Raw genomic sequence first — 24,528 nt, forward strand, 5'->3', positions numbered from 1 at the left:
CAAGTCACCACACCACCCACTCCGGCGCAGCTCTAGGTGCCAGTCGCCGCCATGCCGCCGCTCGCGCTCGTCGCGCTGCTCGCGCTCTGCGCCCGCGCACACGCGCTCGTCGCGCACGACCTCTCCGGTAGTGTAACCACACCTTTATGGATTGATTACTTTAGGATTAAGTATTGGTTTTAAAGAGATTTCACTTGTTTTTTGGCGGTGGAAAACTAGGCTTATACATTTAAAAAACTAAATATTGTTTGATTGTAGGGTACATTCGATTTTCATAAAAAGTTTCCGGCATAGGAAGTCACATTTAGTCAGAAGTTAGCTTTAGATTTAAGATGTAAGTACTTAGTTGTGGACCTAAATGATAGTTATCACAAGGAACAAGACAGGTGTTAACAGTAGAGAAAGTCTACTTTTAATTCCGGAGGTATAAAAATTACACAAAAGTGCCACCATTGCCAGAAGAAAGCTCTACCCGTCTTTATTCCATGTACGAAATTTTTAGCTCCATTTTTAATTGTTTTCGGAATAAATATACACTAGATAGCATACAGTTCTAACTCCAAACCAATGTGCATATTAATTGAATTTTGACGCTAAACTTATTAACTATTAAACTGAGTAAGATTAGGATTTGTATTTGTTGAAATCTAAGTAGATGGTACTGTTTTTTTCCTAATAATAATAATAATAATAATTTTATTTAAGATTAAAAATCCATAATAAGTAAATTACAAAAAAAAATCGGGATCTTAGTCTTTGTCAAATTACGAATCCGGGCGCTGCCTGGATTAGTTTCATGAGGGTACATTGCATCTTGCATCTGCCGACAGGGAGGTGCATATAGGTAGGTTTTATGCTGAATCTTAGTCTTGTTCTACTTATATACTCGTATTTTCTTTTACACCAGAGGGGCAAGTGTACCCATGTTACGGTGTAAAAAATGTTCCGCGCATCTCACAAATTAATATCTGACTAAATAATAATATAATGATCGTGAAGAAATAATACAACAAATCGTAAACTATTAATCGCTTACATAAACGTGTTTACACTTGAGTTAAGTAGTGTGCGTAAACCCCAAAGTTGCAAATTAGCAGTGTGTTGTGTTCGACAGTCTATAGAGCCGTGTTTATAGTGGTGTGGATGCAGTGCCGCGCAGGCGCAGGTTTGCTAGCTCTAAAGGTGGGTCCACACGGCACAGACTTTAGTCTGCGCATCGTGTCTGTACATACTTAGTCGGTGCAAATGGGACGTGTGGACGTGAAGTCTCAAGTCTGTAACGACATTTGTGCATTTTTGTATCTGGCGTCAAAAAGTCGGCGCAGACATGCGTGTTTGCGCCGACTATATACTGCACTGTGTGGACGCATCTTCAGACTTGTTTGGGTCAACTTACGACAACTTTGGTTAATTAATTCACAGTTTGCTTTGTTTTTATTATAAAAATGAAGTAGCATGTCTGTATCGTGTGGACGATGTGAGTCGCACATACTTTTGTCCGTGCAACAGTCTGCGCAGCGCAAGTCTGCACCGTCTGGACCCAGCTTAAGTGGAGATGCAGTTTTACAAAGATGAAATTTAATAGTGTACTTATAGCTACGACGTGTCTTAAAAGGAATATTTCAAGAGATGAATGGGTTGCTTTGATTCAACACCTCTGTAAATATTTTTCATATGTAGTGAAATAATGTTTTGACATTTTTAGATTATAAACAAAAAAAAACTCTCGATTTAAGACGTGAGTTATCCGGGTCATTATATTTAAAAAAAAACTCCTTTATTTTTGCTATCGATCCTCTATTGTTTGAAATATTTTGTACTAGTTGTTGCCTGTCACTCCGGCCGTCCACGTTAAATTTGTTCATCGCTATCCCGCGGGAACTATGCAGATTTCCGGGATAAAAACTTTCCAATGTCTTTCCCTGAGCGGGACTCAAACTATTTGTATTTGTATACGGAATTTCATCTAAATCGGTTGAGCAGTTTCGACGTGATGAGGTACAGACTTACAAACTGTCGCATTTATTGTATTGGTGGAATTAAACCAAGCTTTAAACTGTCTGTGTGTTAAATGTTATCCAAATTCGCTAGGTAATTCAATTTGCCGTGGAATAGCCAATTTTTTTTCATTTGTATTTATTTATATTACTAGCTTTTGCCCGCGACTTCGTCCGCATGGTATAATAACTTTGGGAAGTATTTAATTTATTTAGGATACCTATTCTGCCAAAAATAGCACATAGAAACTTCCACAGTTTACTGAAAATAACCTATTTTAATACATTGCTATAAATATAAACTATTTTTTTGTTCTCCCATCCACCCATTTCCCATGGTAAAACATAAATATTTTGCGGGTAGCCACATTTTAGCAATACGACGTATATTCTACCCTACCAACACAAAAGGACTAATTTTTAGTATTCTTCATAGTGAACTCTTGACATTTTACGTCCTTTATTGTAAGTTAGGAGGGTAGGATTATAATTAAAACGGCATTTTTACTAAGCATAGCTACACATATTTCCGACAAACATACTTATACTAAATTTGTTTGGAATTCCTTAAGAACTTTCATCCCCATATTCATAGGTCGAAATTAAAATGTTTTTTGGGTTCCGTAGCTCAAAAGGAAAAAATGGAACCCTTATAGGATCACTTTGCTGTCCGTACGTCCGTCTGTCTGTCAAGATCCTCTATCTCGTATGTCTGACTGTCTATGTATTGACATCTGTAATGACCCCACATTGCGTACATTTTGCTATGAGCTTAAAGGGCACTGCTAACAATGCATCATCTCCTCTGCTAACATCCCCTCGCCGGTAAAAATTTCAAAAACGCTTGAACAAATATCTATTTATTTCTTATAATGTCCAAATGCCAAGTTTCACAAAGAACCATCGATTTATCTTCAACAATGACGATCTTCCTTATAAACTTTCATCCCCTATTTCACTCCCTCGCTGGGAGAATTTTAAAAACGCGCGAACAAACATCTATTTATCTCTTATCACGTGCCCAAATTTCTAGTTTAATAAAGACTCATCGATTTATCTTCGATAATGACGACCTTCCATATAAACTTTGAACCCCTATTTCATCCCCTCACAGGTCGAATTTTCAAAAAAGCTCAAACAAATATCGATTTATTTCTTATTAAGGGCCTAAATGCCAAGTTTCATGGTTTTATCTTCGACGGCGACGAACTTCCACCATATTAACTTTCATCCCCTATTTCAACCCCTCAAAACCTTTTTTTTGCAATAAAAGATAGCCTATGTTCTTTCCCAAGGTCTATTCTATCTCTGTACCAAATTTCATCCAAATCGGTTCAGCGGTTTAGGCGTGAAAGCGTAACAGACAGACAGACAGACAGACAGAGTTACTTTCGCATTTATAATATTAGTATGGAAGTATGGATAGTATGGATTAAGGGCCTAAATGCCAAGTTTCATGGTTTTATCTTCGACGGCGACGAACTTCCACCATATTAACTTTCATCCCCTATTTCAACCCCTCAAAACCTTTTTTTTGCAATAAAAGATAGCCTATGTTCTTTCCCAAGGTCTATTCTATCTCTGTACCAAATTTCATCCAAATCGGTTCAGCGGTTTAGGCGTGAAAGCGTAACAGACAGACAGACAGACAGACAGACAGACAGACAGAGTTACTTTCGCATTTATAATATTAGTATGGAAGTATGGATTACTAGAGTTATTAAACAGTGCTTATATTATTATTTATTCTGTGACATTGCTTGCAATTGTCACCTACACCACCTACCCACATTTTGTTTTGTTTCTGTTTCATTAATATTCAATAATACCTTTACGACCGAATTTTGACCCACGTCTGGAGGTCGATTTGACTTAATTTTTTATTTGGTGTGTATGCATGATAAAAAGTTTGTGTCAGTGCAGGCAAGCCACTAGAACTACTTGCTCCAGAGTTCACGTGTACTTAAATAAATAATGCTGTACTTAAATAAAGGTATGCCATAATATTTTTGCCTACGAAAAGTAATTAATATTTAATTTTGTATTTATCTTTACTACTTAAAAAGCATGTTCCAATACCGGTATTGTTAACGTAATTTTAGTAATAAAAATTCTCATGTCAGCGAAATTGTATTTCTTATGGGAATAAACGATCTTTAAACCGAAGTATATTCAGAATCTGTAAATAATATATCGCGAATATAATATCCCTTGAAAATATTGCACTGTAATAAAAACAAATATAACTTTATCCTCACTTAAACATCATTCTCGGAAGACTGCGAAGTGACCTAATGAACTTGGTGTCACACCGTTAGTGTATCCGGCAAGTTTAAAAAACCCGGCAAAGAGCGTGTCGGACACGCCCACAATAGGGTTGCGTAGCCATTACGAAAAAATCAAGTACCTAATATTTTTCTAAGGATTTCGTATTGTGTACGGAATCTTCCAAGTTTAGGTATGTTTTATATTATACCTGAGGCTGCTTGAGTTTCTTGCCGGATTCTTCTCAACAGAGGTTTTTCCGAACCGGTGGTAGATTTTTTTTGACATTCATAAGTGCTTGTTATAGCCTAAATTGAATAAAGATATTTTGACTTTGACTTTGACTTTGATTTACTCTTAAACTACTAATAATTCTCAAGCAATCTTAGCTGCTATAATTTTCCTTGTAAGTTTGATATATTTACTACCATTCTATATTTCGCAAACAGATCACTGAATAGAAAAATTGTCTTTGCAACCCCCCAATGGTTTTAAAAGACCTATCCAACAATACCCAACACTATAGGGTTAGTCGAGAAAAAAAAATCACCCCCACTACGTCTATGGGAGGTACCCTAATAAACTTTTTTTTAGATTTTTTTATTGTACCATTTTTTCGGCATAATTTACATATATATTCGTGCAAAATTACAGCTTTCTAGCATTGATAGTCCCTGAGGAAAGCCGCGGACGTATTTTACCACTATTGGCGTGACTGATATGTATACTCATGCCAAATTACAGCTTTCTAGTACTAACGGTCTCTGAGCATAGCCGCGGACCGACAGACATACATGGCGAAACTATTATAAGGGTTCCTAGTTGACTACGGAACCCTAAAAACCGGGCGACACTGCAGTTTACACGAACCCATTTCAATTCAATTCAAATGATGGCTCAGCTTTTTGATGATTCAGTCAATGTCGCCGTTAACAAAACACGGTATGTAGACAATCTCCTTGGTCGATAATCTGCTAGTATTCGGTGGGATCTACCGTTGATCTACTTATCAGCTAGATATACTTTGTCCAACCTAAGCCTAAGTTAAGTAGGGACTACCAAAATCCCACTAATATTATAGTAAATGCAAAAGTTTTGCAAGTCTTTTGGTTTGTTTGTTAGTTACCATTTCACGTTTAAACAGCTGAACCGATTTAGATGAAATTCGGTATACACATAGTTCGAGTCTCGTAGTGATCATGTCATAGACTTCGATCTGTGTTCTGCGGATCATGTAGTGGTATATAGGTAGGTAGGTACCTATCTGAGAGCGGTACACAATGCATTCTAATTTATTGTATAAGGAAAAGAGTGGCATTTTTAAATAAAACATTATCAAAGTACATATATGTTTATTAGGATCCTTATATACTATGCACGTAACGTAACAACGTACCCTTAAAAAACTCGAACTTCGTATGTTGCCGTCCCGCTGACGCTTATGTCATTTAATACGCGAGTGAAAGAGACGGTGCGATACGAACTTCGATTTGCGAGTTTCGTAGTAGCCCTGCTGGTTGGAACAAAAATACACTTTTCACTTCTCATGCTCTTTAAATTGTTATTTTAGTCTCTGCATATCGGGACTAAATAAAGCTCCTTTTTATTCTCTAGGGATTTAAGTTTAAGTATTTTTTTTAATTTACGTTGGAAACCTAACAGCCAAAACGATGTTTGTGAATGGAGGACTTTTAGGCGTATAAATAATCTCAAAATGACAACTGTGCAAAAATATTTAAAAATAAGACGATTTATAATTTCGTGAAACACAATTAATGATTACGAATATGAATCTGCGCACGATCGGGACAGATTGGCATGCTCTCGTTTCGGAGGCCAAGACCCTCTTTGGGTCCCTGAGCCAAATTAGTTAGTTAGTTAAGTGTGGTTAAGTGCAACGGGCCGCGGCCCTTGAATAACGTTGTAGCCGAAAACAAACGCAAGTCAGCATTTCAAAACAATATCTGACCTAGAAAAATAATGCGTAACAATGTGGTAATAAACATCAGTGTTACGGGAAACACGATGTGCAATCTTCGCTCGTTATTAATTAAATTAAATAAATTAACCCAGACACTGTATTCATCAAATATAAGGTTAAATTAGCCGTTACCCGCGACTCCGTTCGCGCAGGATTCGTTTATCCCGCGGGAATGAACTATGCAATTTTCCGGGATAGAAACTATCCTACCCTACATACAATACAACACGAGTACTCAATATTCGAACTACGGCCCTGAAAGAAGAAGAATGGAGTAATAATAAACTATGGACCCCTCGCTGGCCAGTACTGGGCCGTCGCGACCAATCGTCTCGGTATAAGTTTTTAAGATAACCGGAAGTACCGAGGTTTTAGCTTACGGCAATTTGTACGGAAACACCCTTTTAACCCCCGGCGGGTGAATGCGGTTTTTTATTCAAAAGCAGGTTTCCTAGCGATACTGATATTTTTCATCAAAAGTATAATAATTATGTGAATAAATAAGAAGCACTTTGTAGTTGTTTAGTGACTGTTATCTGCATCATCATCACCATCCCAGCCTATATACGTCCCACTGCTGGGAACAGGCCTCCTCTCAGAACAAGAGGGCTTGGGCCATAGTTCCCACGCGGGCCCGGGGCGGATTGGGAACTTCACACGCACCATTGAATTGCTTCGCAGGTTTGTGCAGGTTTCCTCACGATGCTTTCCTTCACCGCAAAGCGCGTGGTAAATTTCAAATGTAATTCCGCACATGAATTTCGAAAAACTCAGAGGGTTTGAACCCACGACGTTTTCTGCATGTTTTCAAGGAATTAGGTTTGTTTTAAAAAAAAAATAGAAAAGGTATTGTCATTATTCCTTTCGTTTGTTGTTTAACTTACTTTGTTTACTTAAATTAGTGCATAATATTTTCCTAATAAGTGTAGTCATATCAGTGAAAACTTTACTGGCTCATGATTTACCTGCATGTATACTAGCTTCGGAGCTTCGAGCTATGGAGAGAGCTATGCTTGGGGTTTCTCTACGGGACCGAATCAGAAATGAGGAGATACGTAGAAGAACAAGGGTCACCGACATAGCCAAGCGAATCAGCTCGTTGAAGGGGCAATGGCGGGCCATATAGCACGGAGAACGGATGGCCGTTGGGGCCGAAAAGTTCTCGAGTAGAGTAGGTGGCGTAGGACGTCCACCAACAAGATGGACGGATGACCTGGTTAAAGCCGCAGGTTCACGGTGGATGCAGGCCGCTGCCAACCGAAGCAACTGGAGGTATGTGGGGAGGCCTATGTCCAACAGTGGACGTCCTACGGCTGAGATGATGATGATGATGATGATATTAGCTTCATGTATGATTGTATTGCTGTTTGTTTTCCTCAATAAAGAAAATAAAATAAATAAATATTTTATTAAAATCGGTAATGCCGTTTTTGAGATATTGAACTTTGAAGTGACAAAGTCGGGGCTTTTCCAACTTTTTATTGGTTAGGTTATTTAATGACTGAATGATTGCGTCGACATAGAATTTTGATTTTTTTCACTGCTTTAGGAGGTACAAGTAGCAGACCTGTGTATTTGACATTCATTTCAGCTTGATCTACACGTTCCTGATGAGAAAAAGAGTCTTTACTGGACGGACCGACCGACAAACAGACAGCAAAATGATCTTAAAGGTCTCCCCAAACCCTAAGGAGACCCTAAGGGTTCCGTTTTCTTTTCCTTTTGAGGTACGGAACCCTTAAAATGTAAAACACTCAATGCGGTGTCCGACTCGCGCTTGGCTGTGGCTATTCCCCGCTCTTTGTTTACTCGTAATATCCACGCCCTCTGATTTCAAAAGCAACTTAATCTCAATCGTTAACATTAGTGTTTTGGTGATTACGATTACGGTGATCCGGGCGCGGCGGTTGCGCAAGCGCAGCGCCCCGAGTCGCATGCGCTCTACCAAACACCCATTCATACACGTAAATATCAAACAGTTGCTTGTAGCTGTATTTTTGCATGCTTTTAAGGTTTCGCAGTCATAATGATAAAAACGAAACTATAAGTAATTTTTCTCAAACATGACATGAAATATTGACGTTGTGTTACAAATAATAGGCTGAGAAGTATCGCGCTGCAGCCGCTGCGGCTCAGCTGCGTGCGCGCGGTCACTCTAGCGGCCTGCAAAGAGATTTCATACAACCTTGCAGGCCGCTGGCCGGCAATGCGACCGTCTTTTGTTTCAACGCGCGCTCTGCGACACGCACGCGGCCCACGCCCAGCAACACCGCCCGCAGCCGCCCGCCAGCAGCCACACAACAGGGCGACCAGACTAGCGTCCCGCCAGCTTCATTTCTTGTTTTTATTTTTTGAGAAAAGCACTATACAAGCCTCGGCCGGAACCTGGGGTTGCCGGCCTCGCATCCCTATCCGGCCTCGCTACTTTCCGGCCTCTACAGTAATGTACTAATACAGCGTCTATTTTGGTATAAAGACCAACTATACCCTAAAATTGACAGTGTACACCACAGTGACCATGATTCAAGACTTCTTTTTGCATTTTTTTAATGTACAATTATTTGGACTATAAGGTAACGGCGAGGCCTGAATCATGAACTTTTTCAATTTTGTCAACTTAAGGGTTAAGGATATTATAAGTAAACGCTTATTATTTTTCTTATAAAACCAATTAGTGCTCAATGTATCATTACATGGTCACTACTTTTTTTTTGTTTTTATTCGAAACGTCGTATTTGTCACAGATCCGCTTTTTTTCTCGTGTTTAATTATTGTGCGCAAAAAAAAAATCTTCAAAACTTAATTATAATCTACTATTATTATAAGCCCTCGAGAAGTTAATAGGAATTTGTGAGGGATATGCGGATTCCCATGGTCTTAGGTACAACGCGAAGAAAAGCGAGTTGCTCGTTTTTAAGGCAGGTAGCAAGAACCCAGTGCCGTTCCTCCGGTTAAGTTGTGTGGATCTGTCTTAAGAATAGTCTCCGAATTTAAGTACCTGGGGCACTGGGTCACCGAGGACCTATCTGATGACCTAGATGTGGAGAGGGAACGTAGGGCGTTGGCAGTAAGAAGCAACATGTTGGCTCGTAGGTTCGTACGTTGCACAAAAGATGTCAAGATAACTCTTTTTAAGGCATATTGTCAAACTTTTTATACGTGCAGCCTGTGGACCAAGTGTACTCAGAGAGCTCTCAACGCCCTGCGTGTTCAGTATAACAATGGGTTGAGGATGCTGCTGGGGCTGTCCCGTTACTGCAGCGCGTCAGGCATGTGCGCAGAGGCGCGAATAGACAGCTTCCAGGCCATATTGCGCAAACGAGTTGCCTCCCTGACGCAGCGCGTACGGGATAGCCCGAACAGCCTCCTCAATACCATTCTGGGCAGGGTGGACTGTCCTATTGTACGGCGCTGGAATTTCCAGACCGGTTTTATATAATAATAAGTAATTAATGGTTAATGATGTTATTGTGATTGTGACATATAATATTTAATAATTTAATTTAATTTAATTTAATTGAATGTTGGAGAATTATTTATAAATCTACTAACATAGTTGTAAGATTTAATATTACTAACCATCTATGGACATTGTGTTTGAAATAAATGGATTATTATTATTATTATTATTATAAAATTAATGCTATAAAAAATGTTTGTTTTGCAAGACGTTCGAGAAACGTAAACTTCAACCAATAAGACCGATCTCCACACCTGACGGCTTACGTCCCTCTTTTTTGACAAAATAAAGTAGATATCAAAATAAAATTCAAATTCATATATTGGTTTTCTAGAATTTTTTTACCGTACAACGGCAAATACTACTAGACACTGGCAAAATTGTCCTCCGATGGACAGAGCCATATTTTTTTAAAGAAACAACAACAAATTCATATATTATTATTACCTACATTATCTCCCTGTTGAATGTAAATGGCGTCTAGTACTTACAGCTTACTTGGAACCCTAGGGCCTGCCTGTTGCGCGCTGCGGACTGGTTCGCTCGTGACATAACCGAGCTAAATGCCTGTACGCACTTTCTAACTCGGCCAGCACTTTACCCGATCTCTTCCTACTTCACAACGCGAGCGTTGGCGACGTTGATAAAAATCTCCATTTTTGATCTAAGAAACTTCTTTCCACAGTCACTTACCACTTAGCTATTACTTATTAATCCTTAAGAATTAATCGCAGCTACAGTAATGGGGGTACGTATTAAAATAAAGTTAGTTTTGCGATGCTCTCTGTACTTAGTTTACATAATCATCGTCAAAAATCATTATCGAGTGTTATTAGAGCTAGAGTTATCCTTTCTAGTACAGCAGGGCTACTACGAAATTCGAAAATCAAAGTTCGTCTCGTACCGTCCCGCTGACACATATTATTTAATACGAGAGTGAGAGGAACAGTACGATACGAACTTCGATTTTCGAATTTTGTAGTAGCCCTGCTGGGGACGTGTCGTAAATCGACTCTACCATAGATCAATGCCCTTCTACTGCAAGCGTAACGCTCCGTACGGGATCCTGAATGCACTGCTGAATTGTTGTGTTGCCACTGAATAAGGGGAGTCACAATAAGTAGTTACTTCAGTCCGCCACGTTCGAGCACACTTACCAACGTGCTCATCTACTAGTACCATCCTTGCTCAACAACATGAATAAAAACTTTATCTCTTTCTCCGACTGACGCAAAATAGTAGATTATTGTCGTGGCCTGGAAGTTGGCAATTGCTGGCTGAGTATAAGTATTAACTAATACGAAGCCAGCAATTGCTATTCCAGCCGAGACTAATATAAAGCTTTTCTCAGAAATGGTGAATAATTCTGAAATAGAATTAACTTTTTCTCAAAATATATTATAAAATTTAATTTTATTCCAATATTTTTCTTATGCTTTCCCGCCTTTATTCATTAAAAATAAACTGCAGGTGTATTTTTCCACCGAAAACACCACAAGCTATTTCAGACCCAATAGAAAAAGTCCGGAGTTCCAACAAAATATCTGATACCGGCCATTAGACTTGGCTGTATACGACTTGTGCCAACATTTCCATGGCCTTTTTAACTTTAAAAAAAAAAGTGACTGATTGCAGGCGCGCTAATTCATTATTGTCGAGCTAGCGCGCCTGCAATCTTTTTAACTTTTTAATTTTTCGCTGACCATAAACTATGCACTTCACCTTCTGATATGTAAAGAATAATGTCAACTTTTACGGTCATTTTTGAGAAAAGCTTTTTATGAACCAATAGCCTCCGTATTTATGCAATAGCGAATTAAGATAAACATTTCGTCACTAATTGAATCAATGAGTGCAGTCGCCGCGTGCGTGACGCAACAAGTGCCAAGTTCAGCTCAAGTTCGGCTGCGCGCGCGCCGCGCTGCGAACAGCTTTTGTTTTTATTGTGACGTTACAGTTGGCTTGCGTGTATTGTCGCTTCTATCTACTTGTACTTGGATCGGTTAAGGCGGAAAGGAAGATGTCTTTGGGTTTTCTTGCAGGAGAAATAAGATACTTAATGGCAACATTAACAATATAAAGATATATCTTTAATTCTTTAAGCAAATATATATATTTTATCTTTTATTTATTCCATAATCGATGAGGTTACTGCGCACACCTTTTTTGTGTTTTATAGGTTTTATTATATTCAATCATTCATTAGTGAAATGTTATTTTTCTTCCGAACCACATTTTTTTCAATTAACCATTTGATAGAGCAATCAATCATAGGCGTACCTACTCGTAGTACTGTCAGAGAAATAATCTAGATCATTTTAACAGACCTATAAGTAGTCATACAAGTAAAGTTTGAGTGTAAGGTGATGTACATACGAAGATATAGTTATGTATCATTGAGTGATACATTGAGTGGTAGGATTAAATTGAATACTCGTACAATCCTGTAAATATTTTTCAGGGCTTTTTAATTTGTGGTTTACAAATATTTCAGTAGGTTCATTGCCCGCATGTCCAAAGTAGGTATTTGCGTTGCCGTATCACTGTACTCCACTGATTTAACTAGATTTCTAATTGACTTGACTTAGATGTGACTTTAGTTGGCTTTTAAGGATACTTAGGGGCTGTTTCACCATCCATTGATTAGTGTTAACTGGCGGTTAGGTGTGATGCTGTCTCTATTTGTTTTGTTCGAATAGACGGAGATGGCATCACATTTAACCGCCAGTCAACACTAATCAATGGATGGTGAAACAGCCCCTTAATGTAAAATAGTTTGTTCTTTGGTTAGCCCAACTTAAAAGGCTGGCCTGAGGGTATTATGTGCGCCAACGCCAAGGGGCGCGAAAAGCAATTTTCAACGTGTTTTTAAAAAGCAAGCTCTAGGGAGAGCGCCAAATGGAGCGCTAAATTTTTATTTTTTTTAGTTTTAATAAACTATTGAACTACTGCGAGTAATATTAAAGGCTGGAGCCACTCAACCAGCTGGTAACAGTGCGTTCTCTCTTCCAGCGGAGGAGTACTACTCGATGCCGCGGCTCTTCGACCTGGATGAGTACGAGGGCTGTCTGGCGCGCCGCGGCGTCTACTGCCTCGGCAGCTTCGAGCTGTCGCCCGGCGGACGGAGCTCCCGCGTCTATGACCTGATGCAGGTAAATATCACAGGAGAAACAAGTTAGAAGGGCTTCGATTGTTATCTCAAACTGTTCTACTGCCTCGGCACCTACGAGCTGTCGCTCGAGGGTCGGAGCTCCCGTGTCTATAACCTCATGCAGATAAAAATAACAGAAGCTTCAAGTTGGAAGGGTTCTCATATTCACCTCAGAACGGTCCAGATACTCCGCGACAGGGTCTGTGGCCTGGTAGTAGAAGCACCCGCGTCTATGACCGGATGCAGTTAAATTAAACAGTAGATAAAAGTTGAAAAGGCTTTCTACTCACATATGAAATTATTATTATTATCATTATCAGAATGGTCTACTGCCTGGGCAGATCCGAGCCATTGCCCTGCGGCCGCGCCATCCTCCTTTAGACCCTCATACAAATAAATACAAAGAACAGAAGAAAGAAGTTTGAAGGGCTCTCATACTCACCTCAAAATGATCTACTGCTTCGACAGCTTCCAGCTGCCGCCCGGCATATACAACCTCATGCATGTAAATAAAGAAACAGAAGAAACTAGATGGAAGGGCTCTCGGCTCTTATACCCGTTTTCATGGGCGTACAAAGTGTTTTAAAATACATCAAAAATATTTCACATTACATATTTTACATGGTTGTGTAATTTTGACTCGGTTTAAATCGGTTTTTCGTCGAAAATTTTGATTCACTGGTACTTAGTACTTACCATTGAAACCGTCTACACTCGCTGACTGACTCAGCCCAAAACATTGGAACTAGAAAGCTCAAATTGTTGTGCCTAATAATGCAAATAATGCAGTGACGTATAATAATAGTTAGGTACATAATGAAAGGCATTACGTACGAGTAAAACACGAGTGCGAGGTTTTACACAACAAGCGCCAGCACTTCGTCTTATACTACCGTGTTCTTTACACTTTTGCGGTCGCCGCATGCAGCATGCGGCGAACGACTAGTGTAATTGCCGCTTTAGTCATGCCAGGGTAGAACGCAACCTTTGACTGAGGCACAGAATAGATACTGAGGAGGTATTAGGTACGTCATTAGCTAACCCCTCGGCAACGCAACGCAAGCCCATGAAGTACCAAAAAGTGAGAGTGTATTAAATCCACGTCCCTGATAACTGTAACATTACTTAACTTGGAACTTGTCTGTTCGCGTTCGCGTATTTACCGCCATCAGCTCGCAGATCAGAATCGCGAACTGTGTCGCAACTATAACTAACCGCAAAATACGTGACTCCATAGCTCTCGGTTGGCTCCGTTGTGCAAAACTTATCAAAGATGCTCGTGTCGGCCGAGGACCGCTAATAATCGAGTAATACTTGGTAATACCTACATAGTTATAGTAAAGTGTTTAATAAGTAGTCGCGGAGGCAGTGAAATGCTCGTGGCAGCCAAGCGCGTCGCAGGCGCAGGTCAAACGATGCATAAATTCCATTCAGCAATTGCACAAATACCAGATATAGGTAATATATACAGAATATTTCGTATATATAGTGACATCAGGAGATCGGGTTATGTATCTATCTATTTATCCGTTGCACAACACAAGATTTGCTTCCTTTAAAACTAGGTCAATGGGTGTTAAGTTTGTTGTGATATTTGTTATTTATTTATTATACCCCGGGCCTTTTTTATGGTCTAGACCAGCCCGGCCATTCTCATTCATCTGTGCACTATTGTGATTACCGTGCCCCTTTTTCGCACTAATGACACGGTAATGAGATTTTGAGCGCACAGATGAAAGAGAATGGCCGCCACCCTTTTTCCAGAGCTGTGTACTTAGTCCAATTACCATGTCGCTTTTAGAGACAAATAAGTGAAACGGTAATAGACGGGTGCACAGATGAATAAGAATTGCCGTGCCATACTTTTTCTCGAATGTAAGGCCATTGGCACTCGACCATCAAACAGATTGTGAGATTAGGTATGTACTTATAGGTACTTGGGCACTGTAAAATCACAATGGTCAATAAAGTTCAGTGCCACATAATGCCATTAAAAGATATTAATTGATACTTAAACTTCTTGATAATAATGCGGGATTGAAATGAGTTATTCCATGTGTGATGTAAGTACCTATGCAGGCCGTCGGAATTTGCATAACAATGATCAGTTACAAGAACAACAAGTGAGTGCTGGCGGTAGGGCAGCGAGTTACAGATAACTATTGGGATCGCACAAAATGAACTTCCTTCCGGTCAGTGTAGGGGGAATACATTGCTAACTTAGTTCCTGAACTATTCAAGCCTTGGAGGCAGACAATGTTGTAGACAACACTGGTAATAAAACTTTGTGGATGTCATGTCAGTAAGTAATCTTTGCTTCGCTTAATTATAAAGCAAATTACGGTGCTGCCTGTATTTCAATGTATTTCCAAATCCATCCTCTTGAATTTCTGACGAACCGCCGCTATCAAAATGGTTACATTACATCGCCGTATTACTAATGTAATAAAGCTCAAAATGTGGCAACTCTGGTTGCATGTCATGAGTATGGAGTAATGGATAAATGTGGATAATCTTGAAGGTTGTGCAAAACAAAGCTCGCGGCAATTTAATCTTGTGGCAAGTTCTGTTAATATTTGTCATTAGGAGCATGAACTTTATTAAAACAGACGGACTGCATTCTAATACTGCAGCTAGCGTTATGCAGTTTTGCCTACAACAATGAGGTTGCAATGGAAAATGTTTGGTCAGCCGGCTGTTACATTGCAGTTGGATTGCAGTCCACCTAATGGGCCCAAGACCAGATTCGAATGCAGAAATATTCAAGAGGAACAGAGGAACCTTAAAATTTGAATGCATTAGTAAACTTGAAGCAAAAATTGTTTATTTTCAGATCATTGGTCTGATCAGAGTAAGTAAAGCTATTGGATTGCAACGAGTAACACTGTCGTTAGTTACGTCCACATTACGTCACCTCCAGTAACAATCAATTCCGTATGTAAAATTTACATTGTAGATAGGAGCTTGTTAAGTTAAGTACCTAGGTATGGTACGCATAGGTATCGGGTTGCGTCGGCGCGCGTCTAAGGAAAATAAGTGTTTTCCTTTCATTTAGGAGTGTCACTAAGTCCTTATACTCACAGCAAGTAGGGAAATTTCATCATTATCACCCGGAAGGCGACCACTAATGAACAAAGGCACCCTTAGAACGCCACAATGAAGGACAAGTCGCCACTTGTATCCACCTGTTGCCCGGAAATTCCCTCGATAAGTTGGAGGCCTGCCAATGCTTCGTCTTCCGGTTCATGGTCGCCTCTAGTTTGTGCAAACACTAACGTGATGTCCTCTTGCAGGAGTATTCCCTGAACTGGGTGGACAACTTCAACCACACGCGGCTGCACCGCGGGCTGTGCGTGTCGCGGCACTGCGCCGCCCCCGCGACCCCTGCGACCCCCGCGACCCCCGAGTCCGGCCTCGACACATGGTATGTTCCATTAATGGCTATTGTACATATGTACAGGCACCTGCATTAGTAATATCTTGCAAAAATATCTGGCACGTCCTATCGGCCCTAATAAGTAGTTGTTGTAATAAGATATTTATGCACGCTTTGTGTGTCAGATATTGGTGCTGATGACTGTACACAATGCATCTTGCACGACTTGTGCGGCTTGGGCCAGAGGCATCGTCGGACGGATTTTTATAACATTGTTCCGTGTATTATAATATTAGTATGGATTTACTCATTATCAGGGTTCATTTAACCCGCTTAGACCTTTCAAAATGGACTGCATTTTCCAGCTGCAACGTGACGTTCATAAATACCCCTGGCGTGGCGTGGTGTGGCCTGTAATACGAGCAAAAAATTAAAACATAGATCGTCCTCGTCAAACTGAACAACATTAGTTCAGCGACTTTTAAAAATAATGGAGTCTTTGAATTTGACTTTTTTCATACAAATTAAATACTGCTATCAATGTACGCCATCCTAGAACACAACTGACGTCGCCTGTCACTGTCAGGCTACATTGCTTCTTCGAATAAACTTAAAAGTGTAATAAAAATTAAAAAACTAATTATTTTTAAAAGTCGCTGAATTAATGTTGTTCAGATTGAGAAGTATGATCTATGTTTTAATTATTTGCTCATATTACAGGCCACACCCGGTATACGTTGATGAGTTTATTTTATTTTATTTATTTATTTATTTATTTGACAAAAACACTTAATACATAATGTTGGAATTTTCCGTCAGACTCCAAACTAGGCTGAGCCTGTAACTTGGTAGTCTGCGAGTGTGAATACAGATTAACAATAATTTAATTATGATTATGTTACCGCTATGTCTAAATTTATACAATGAAATAAATTATGTTAAAACCTATAACTAAATAGCTATTAGAATTTCAATAGCTATTAGAATTTCAAAGTTGATGAGAATTATCGGCGTGTTAGAATTTTTTGTACAGTCACCAGCACCAAAATCTGAAACGGCAAAGCGTGCATAAATATCTGATACGTCTCTATTTCTATATAGAGCTGGTACGACGCGATATTTTTACACGCTTTGCTGTGGCAGATATTAATTTAGATGACTGTACAGTGTATAAGCCATTATAGCTAGTGATGATATGAAGTCACAGTTTGCTGGTGGTAGGACCTTGTGCAAGGTCCGCCCGGATTGCTACCACCATCTTACTCGCTAATCCTGCCGTGAAGCAGCAGTGCTTGCACTGTTGTGTTTCGGCGTGGAGAGTAAGATAGCCGGTGAAATTACTGGCACTTGAGGTGTCCCATCTTAGGCCTTTAGGTCGGCAACGCATTTGCAATACCAGCCCAGCCAGCACAAACCTTCTGAGTAAGTTTTTTATAATAGCAGTCACAGAAACGAATTGCTGAATAAGACTACCGTAATTAGCTGATTTGGCGCTTACTCAGACGTTACTCAAGCAATTTGGGCACAAAATTATACCGCTAATAGCTGAGTAATAGCAATATAACACATGAATAAGTTTTGAATAATTGTACGACAAGCTGAGTATCTTCTGCATAAAAGCATTTTGTTCTTTTATGCAAGTATTACAGCTCTGTTATTCAGAAGATGAATGAATGATGAATGAACTATATGCTTAGTCCTTCAAAGCTCAGATATTCAGATGATACACAGCTTTAAGCTTATTTCAGAACATTTATCAAGAATTTATTCAAATTAAATTTGAAGTTGACATAATCGAACACAAAAATAAATTAAAAGTGCACGCGTTGTTTGGTGAGTGACAGCAGCAGAAAATAAATGGCCAAATTGTAATGTCCTAGCGATAAGTAAATAATTTTATACGCTTATTTGTGCTTGAAATAATAAATTGTAGGTGCGCATGCAACTTTACCGTGTATTCATATATACATTTCGTGCAAAATTTTTACGCGCTACCTGATAAGCCAGGTTTTTGAGAAATAAACAACATTTCGTCGTTGGTTTGTTTTTACGAGTGAAATATTTTTTATGTTCTTATACCATTTGAGGGTTCAAAAGTAACCTTGTAATACTTTTTACAAGAATATTATACCGATTTCGTTATCATAATTGAGTTTTCGAGTATAAAATTTCTCATCATTTAATAGGTTATGTTATTCATTATGGCGACGCTCATTCTGAATAAAGTCTGCTTGCACAGCGGCTCCTCGTCTAATGTCTGCATAACAGACCTTATGTGTCCACTTATTCAGATGTTCTCTGGTTAAAAGTGGTCTGCCCACAACATATTTTCGATTACTGTTCTATAATCATACACACGTAATATTAATCAAAAAATTAGGATTCAGTCATAAAATAAATGAAAACCCACAGTATATTTTTAGCATTTTTTTTGATAGGCGGCATTTACACAACACACTTTAATATTAAGTATAAGCGCGCGCACGAAATCGAAATGTCAACCTACTAGCCGCATAAATGCTGAAAAATATTGCAAAATAGTTCTGCTAGCTTAAAAAATGTCTACTTTTCGTGAATACTCAGCCAACTTCTGCATAAGAATCTGTTACTTTTGCTTTTACCCCAGTTAGCTGCACATGACAGTAATTTCGTACTTAAAGCGGCATAAAGTAGTTATAACAGCTACCTTAAATTCTGTTAACTAACTATATGCTTCATAACAGGAACCACACCCTACTTTATACAGCAGCTGTGTAACTGTCAAGATGTGCTGTGTAATACAGCTAAAAGAGAACAGAACCTCAATTATTCAGTACTCTGCTGGATAATAGAATCTTATACCAGTGTTATACAAAAGGTTACACAAACTCTTGAGTAACAGGTCTATTTATGATGACTATTCAGCTTTAAGAAATAAAATCGGCAAATTACAGAACTAACTCAGCTAATAGCATTATCATAACAAAAAACAACTTTAATACAGAACTTGGCAATACACACAGCTTCTATACGTATATAATAAAGCTTAACCCTGCATAAGGTTAAATTGTTGGCCAGTTATATGACTTGTGTGCTGCCTGGAGGGGTATTGCAGATGTTTATGGGCGTTGGTGATCTCTTACCATCAGGAGACCCACTTGCTCGTTTGCCAACTAGTCGAATAAAAAAAAACAGTTCTTCTCTGGGCAATGATCGTAGGTATTTAGTATTATCTAGTAGATGAGGTGTTTGCGTCGCGCTGCGCGGGCGCACAAGAGGCGGTTATATAGACGTCAATATTAGCTAGCACTCGACGATCCTTGCCGGAACGACGCGCAAGGACGGGAAAAACCTAAATGTCAATGATGACATCCATTGGAGAACAAAACCTACGAATACTATACTCGTAGTAGAAAGGAAGGAACAGTCTTCCAAGTTTTTATTTCTAAATCACATGTGTGGACTCAAAACACAACAGGATTATAAATATTGAGTCTATTTGTTATGGAACACGCGCGTACACACAGAGATACTGCGTGTAGGTATACACTGAGCTGAGTATACCCTGTAGAGTAGAGTGACCTAGTCTAAACTTAGCTTTCTTAACATGGCTTTACTCTTAATCAATATTATACATTATTAAAATCATAAGAGTCAGTACCCTATTATAAGACCTTACTTTTCATCCATTAGCTCTATGGAAAATGGTTGGAAAGATATGCATGTAATTTTTTTAGAGCATTGGCTCTACCTTCAGCCAATACATAATTTTATGTGGTCAGCCAGACCAACCACCCTAAAGTTGACTATCTTTGCATGTCTTAAAACAATATATCGATAAGACGTGTTGTTTTAAATTGTTTTAAAATTGATAGAACACATATTTGGCTGACTACGAGTACTTGCTGACTAGCTAAGTAAGTATAGTTCTACCATTGTTGTTGGGGCCAGTACGGACTGCATTCCAACTGCATCGTAACTGGCAACTGACGCCTGCCCATACATTTCAATTGCAGTCAGAGTGCAGTTGAGGTTACGTTGCAGTTAGAGTGCATGGCAGTCCGTCCGTAATGGCCCTAAGCTTACACTGGTCTGCTTGTGCGCAGGTTCGCGTCATGCGTGAACGCGAGCACGATGTCGTCGCACAACTTGTCGGCGCGGCTGTACCGGCTGGAGTACTGCGCGCGCGGCGGCGCGGGCGCGGAAGCGGACGCGGGCGCGGGAGCGGAGGTGGCCACTCGCGCGCTGCCCGTCGCGCTCGCCGTCCTGCTCGCACTCTCCGCCTTCTCCACCGCGCTGGACTTGTTTCTCTCGGACCACACCAAGAAAGGTTAGAACTCTGGCTGCGTTTCCTTCAGTTACCTAGCCGCGCACAGAACAGCTCTGGTGGAGACAGCGCGAGAGGTAAATGAAGTGTTTCCTTCAGTTACCTAGCCGCGCACAGAACAGCTCTGGTGGAGACAGCGAGGAGAGGTAAATGAAGTGTTTCCTTGAGTTACCTAGCCGCGCACAGAACAGCTCTGGTGGAGACAGCGAGGAGAGGTAAATGAAGTGTTTCCTTGAGTTACCTAGCCGCGCACAGAACAGCTCTGGTGGAGACAGCGAGGAGAGGTAAATGAAGTGTTTCCTTGAGTTACCTAGCCGCGCACAGAACAGCTCTGGTGGAGACAGCGAGTAGAGGTAAATGAAGTGTTTCCTTCAGTTACCTAGCCGCGCACAGAACAGCTCTGGTGGAGACAGCGAGGAGAGGTAAATGAAGTGTTTCCTTGAGTTACCTAGCCGCGCACAGAACAGCTCTGGTGGAGACAGCGAGGAGAGGTAAATGAAGCGTTTCTATTGGTTTATGAGAAACACATTCCTCGCACATCTTTGGTGGAAACGGTTTTTTTGATGACTACTTTTTGTTGACTGTATGTACCAATATCTCTACCTCAGGTCGGAACATAACAAATCGTGCATAAATGAGACACTACTCCCATTTCTAAGACTGGTAGGACGTAGTGTCAGATATTTTTGCTCGCTCCGCTGTGGCAGATATTAATGCACGTGCATTGTCAGCTAAAATACATTTGCGTACCAAAAAAAGTCGATGCCATTAAGCTTTGATCTTTGAAGAGTTTCCTAAGGAGACGATCCTGGCTGGACCACCAGAATCTCTCTACCAGATTATTGTATATTTCACTGGACTTACCGACAGTAGTGGATGTCTCGACTGCCCTAGGCCCCACGCCATGTATTAATGCAGCCTCCCCTTTCTCAGTATTGTTATATTATCAATTGGCTGGCCCTAACATCTGACCGCCCTAGGCCTGCACTTACGTAGGTAAGTATAAAACTTTATGACGAGTCTTACCTCGCGCTCTGAGGGTTCTGTACTACAAATTGAAAATGTCCAAAATATAAATTATAATTTATTAGTGTAGAGTACACAAAAGATCCCTACGGGTCGAAGTGTATCCGCAAGGACCCCTAAGCATAAGATAAGATAAGTGTAGAGTTAGAAATCAGTAGGTAGAGTTACTGACTAAACAGCTTAGAACAACCGATTTTTTTTAAATAATGAAGGTATTCGAAACCAAATGCAATCGAGTAACTTAAAATGAAATTATATTTTTGAGGTTCAGTTTCAGAAAGAAGGGCGGGTAAAAAATAACATCTACACATGACATCGTATGAAACAGTTGGGAAATTAATCATGTGCGAAGTTTTTTTTCAAAAAACCCGGATTCTGCTTGTAACATGTACATTTAATTAACAGAGCACTTTGTTTTATAGACTTCTACTTGTAGCCGCCATGCGCATGCATCAAGCGTGTTTGTACAATCAAAGTGCCTTCAGTCACTACAAACAATGTTTTATAACTTAGTTTAATGGCTAGGTTGTAAAAACTGGTGATAATTTATAGCTATTGTTGGAACTTGGAGATGAGACGTTATTGTAATAAACTGATACAAAAGATCAATCGAATATAACGCGACACGAGATTATTAAAACACTCGAAAAACATAACCCTCCTTCAGGCAGTCGGGAAAAAAAATATGTCGAAAAAGGTAGAACAACATTTAATTTTAGAACTTATACATAATAATTTGTTCCTTATACAGGGTGTGGCCTGTAATACGAGCGAATAATTAAAACATAGATCATACTCGTCAAACTGAACAATATTAGTTCAGCGACATTTTAAAATAATTGTTTTTTAAATTTTTATTACACTTAGGTTTATTCGAAGAAGCAATGTAATGCAAATGCTTGATGTTTGTAGCGTGACAGGCGACGTCAGAAGGCCTACTCCGAAACACGAAACTCGAAGTTCGTATCGTACCGTCTCTCGCGCTCGCGTATTAAATAGTATAAGTGTCAGAGGACCGCACGACACGAACTTCGAGTTTCGGGTTTCGTAGTAGCCCTGCAGTTGTGTTCTAGGACGGCGTACATTGATAGCAGTATTTAATTTGTATGAAAAAGGGAAATTCAAAGACTCCATTATTTTTAAAAGTCGCTGAACTAATGTTGTTCAGTTTGACGAGGACGATCTATGTTTTAATTTTTTGTTCGTATTACAGGCCACACCCGGTATATGATTTCTGTATATTGTAAAGGTTCGGTTGCTTGGAAAAGATCGCTCTGAAGCTTACTGTTTACCTTGGTAAATCTCTACATTAGCTCAGTATATTCAATTATTCAATGCGCAATGTGCTCATATTCTGCATCATGATTCGAACATTAAAATATAAATGTAGTACATAGTAGGTAACCAGACCTATCCTATATTAGCTTAGATGGACTTAAATGAGTCACGCAGGGCACGCAACTCATCTCAGCAAATGAGCATTTCAAAATCTCGTATTATTTAGATATCGTCTAGTAGGTATATAAAAAGTTTCGCAAGTAGCAGCAAGCACCCATGACGCGGCTCGTACCACGTGCGTACAAGAGTCTGTCTGAATTATCTGTCCACTGCTTGGCCGAAATGCTCACCGTACTATGATTAATTAACGTTACACGCAATGTATTACAATATCGTCGCCACGTCGCTTCGGTTACCCGTAGAAGGATTAGTGACCGTATTGTCTAACGTCCGAGTGCTGGCAATCGCATTCACTATCTCGTTCTAACCTCACCATACACCGCATGCGCATGCCAGAAAGAAGTCGTAAAAACGATCATGATTTGGAGTGTATTAAATAGACAATAATAAGGCTTTTTTAGGGTTCCGGAGCCAAAATGGCAAAAACGGAACCCTTATAGTTTCGCCATGTCTGTCTGTCTAATCTGTCTGTCTGTCTGTCCGTCCGTCGCGGCTTTGCTCAGGGACTATCAAAGCTAGAAAGCTGTAATTTTGCACGGATATATATGTAAACTATGCTGACAAAATGGTACATTAAAATTCAAAATTTTTTTAGGGCACTTACCTCTCATGGACGTAAAGTGGGGGTGACTTTTTTTTCTCATCCAACCCTATAGTGTGGGGTACCTATCGTTGGATAGGTCTTGTAAAACCATTAGGGGTTTGCTAAGACGATTTTTCGATTCAGTGATATGTTTGCCAAATATTCAACTTTAAATTGCAAATTTTCATTAAAACCGAGCAAAATATCAAACTTTCAAGGAAAACTATAACGGATAAGTTTGCTTGAGAATTATTAGTAGTTTGAGTAAATAGCAGCCTAAGGTATAAAATATACCTAAACTTGGAAGATTCCGTATAAAATACGAAATCCTCAGAAAAATATTACCTTCTTAATTTTTTCGTAATGGCTACGGAACCCTATTTAGGGCGTGTCCGACACGCTCTTGGCCGGTTTTTTCGAAAGCCATACTTAGTTTGGCTTGCTCTTAGCGAATCATTGTTTGGTTGAGTTAGGTGTTAAGTGAAAAAAAGTTGTTAAGTGACAGAGCGGATTCAATAGAGGATGTTGGTTTAGGTGTATTCAGGATTAGTGGATGGTGTGATGTCAAGCTATCACATGGCAACAGATGGCAAGAAAGATACCTGTGGGTCTCAGTAGGTATGGAGGGTGGTCATGTAGGACTCTCGTCCTTCTGCTTCCCTAGCTTCATAACAAAGTAGTCGGTGAAATATCTAGAGCTCGTGATTATTATTCGTGTCATTTAGCAGAAGATTCTTATATGAATAAGCTTAAAAGCTTAAAGCTTTAATTTGTTTACGAATGTTTATGGCAACAAGTTAAGTCCCATTTTACTGTTGCCCAACAAGATCTATGAGCGATTCGCGTTTTGAAAGCTACCAAAATGAGTGATGGTGTCAAACACCCATTACAACCGCGAGAGACCTTGAAGGCCTCGATCTTGTAA

General features: G+C 39.7%; 1 protein-coding gene across 2 annotated transcripts in view; it reads left to right on the forward strand.

Annotated features, from left to right (window-relative positions):
• Positions 1–24,528, forward strand: part of LOC141430915 (nose resistant to fluoxetine protein 6-like) — a 47,853-nt gene continuing 23,325 nt past the window's right edge. The window contains exons 1-4 of one of the 2 annotated variants that reach the window (XM_074091797.1): positions 1–127; positions 12,716–12,855; positions 16,148–16,278; positions 20,316–20,539. In XM_074091797.1, coding sequence (XP_073947898.1) covers positions 52–127; positions 12,716–12,855; positions 16,148–16,278; positions 20,316–20,539 — 571 coding nt within the window. In that variant the 5' untranslated portion in view covers positions 1–51. Of the gene's footprint in view, positions 128–188; positions 335–12,715; positions 12,856–16,147; positions 16,279–20,315; positions 20,540–24,528 lie in introns of those variants that run through there. The other variant, XM_074091798.1, reaches the window with a different exon arrangement.

Source organism: Choristoneura fumiferana, chromosome 9 (assembly GCF_025370935.1).
Source record: "Choristoneura fumiferana chromosome 9, NRCan_CFum_1, whole genome shotgun sequence".
NCBI lineage: Eukaryota > Metazoa > Arthropoda > Insecta > Lepidoptera > Tortricidae > Choristoneura > Choristoneura fumiferana.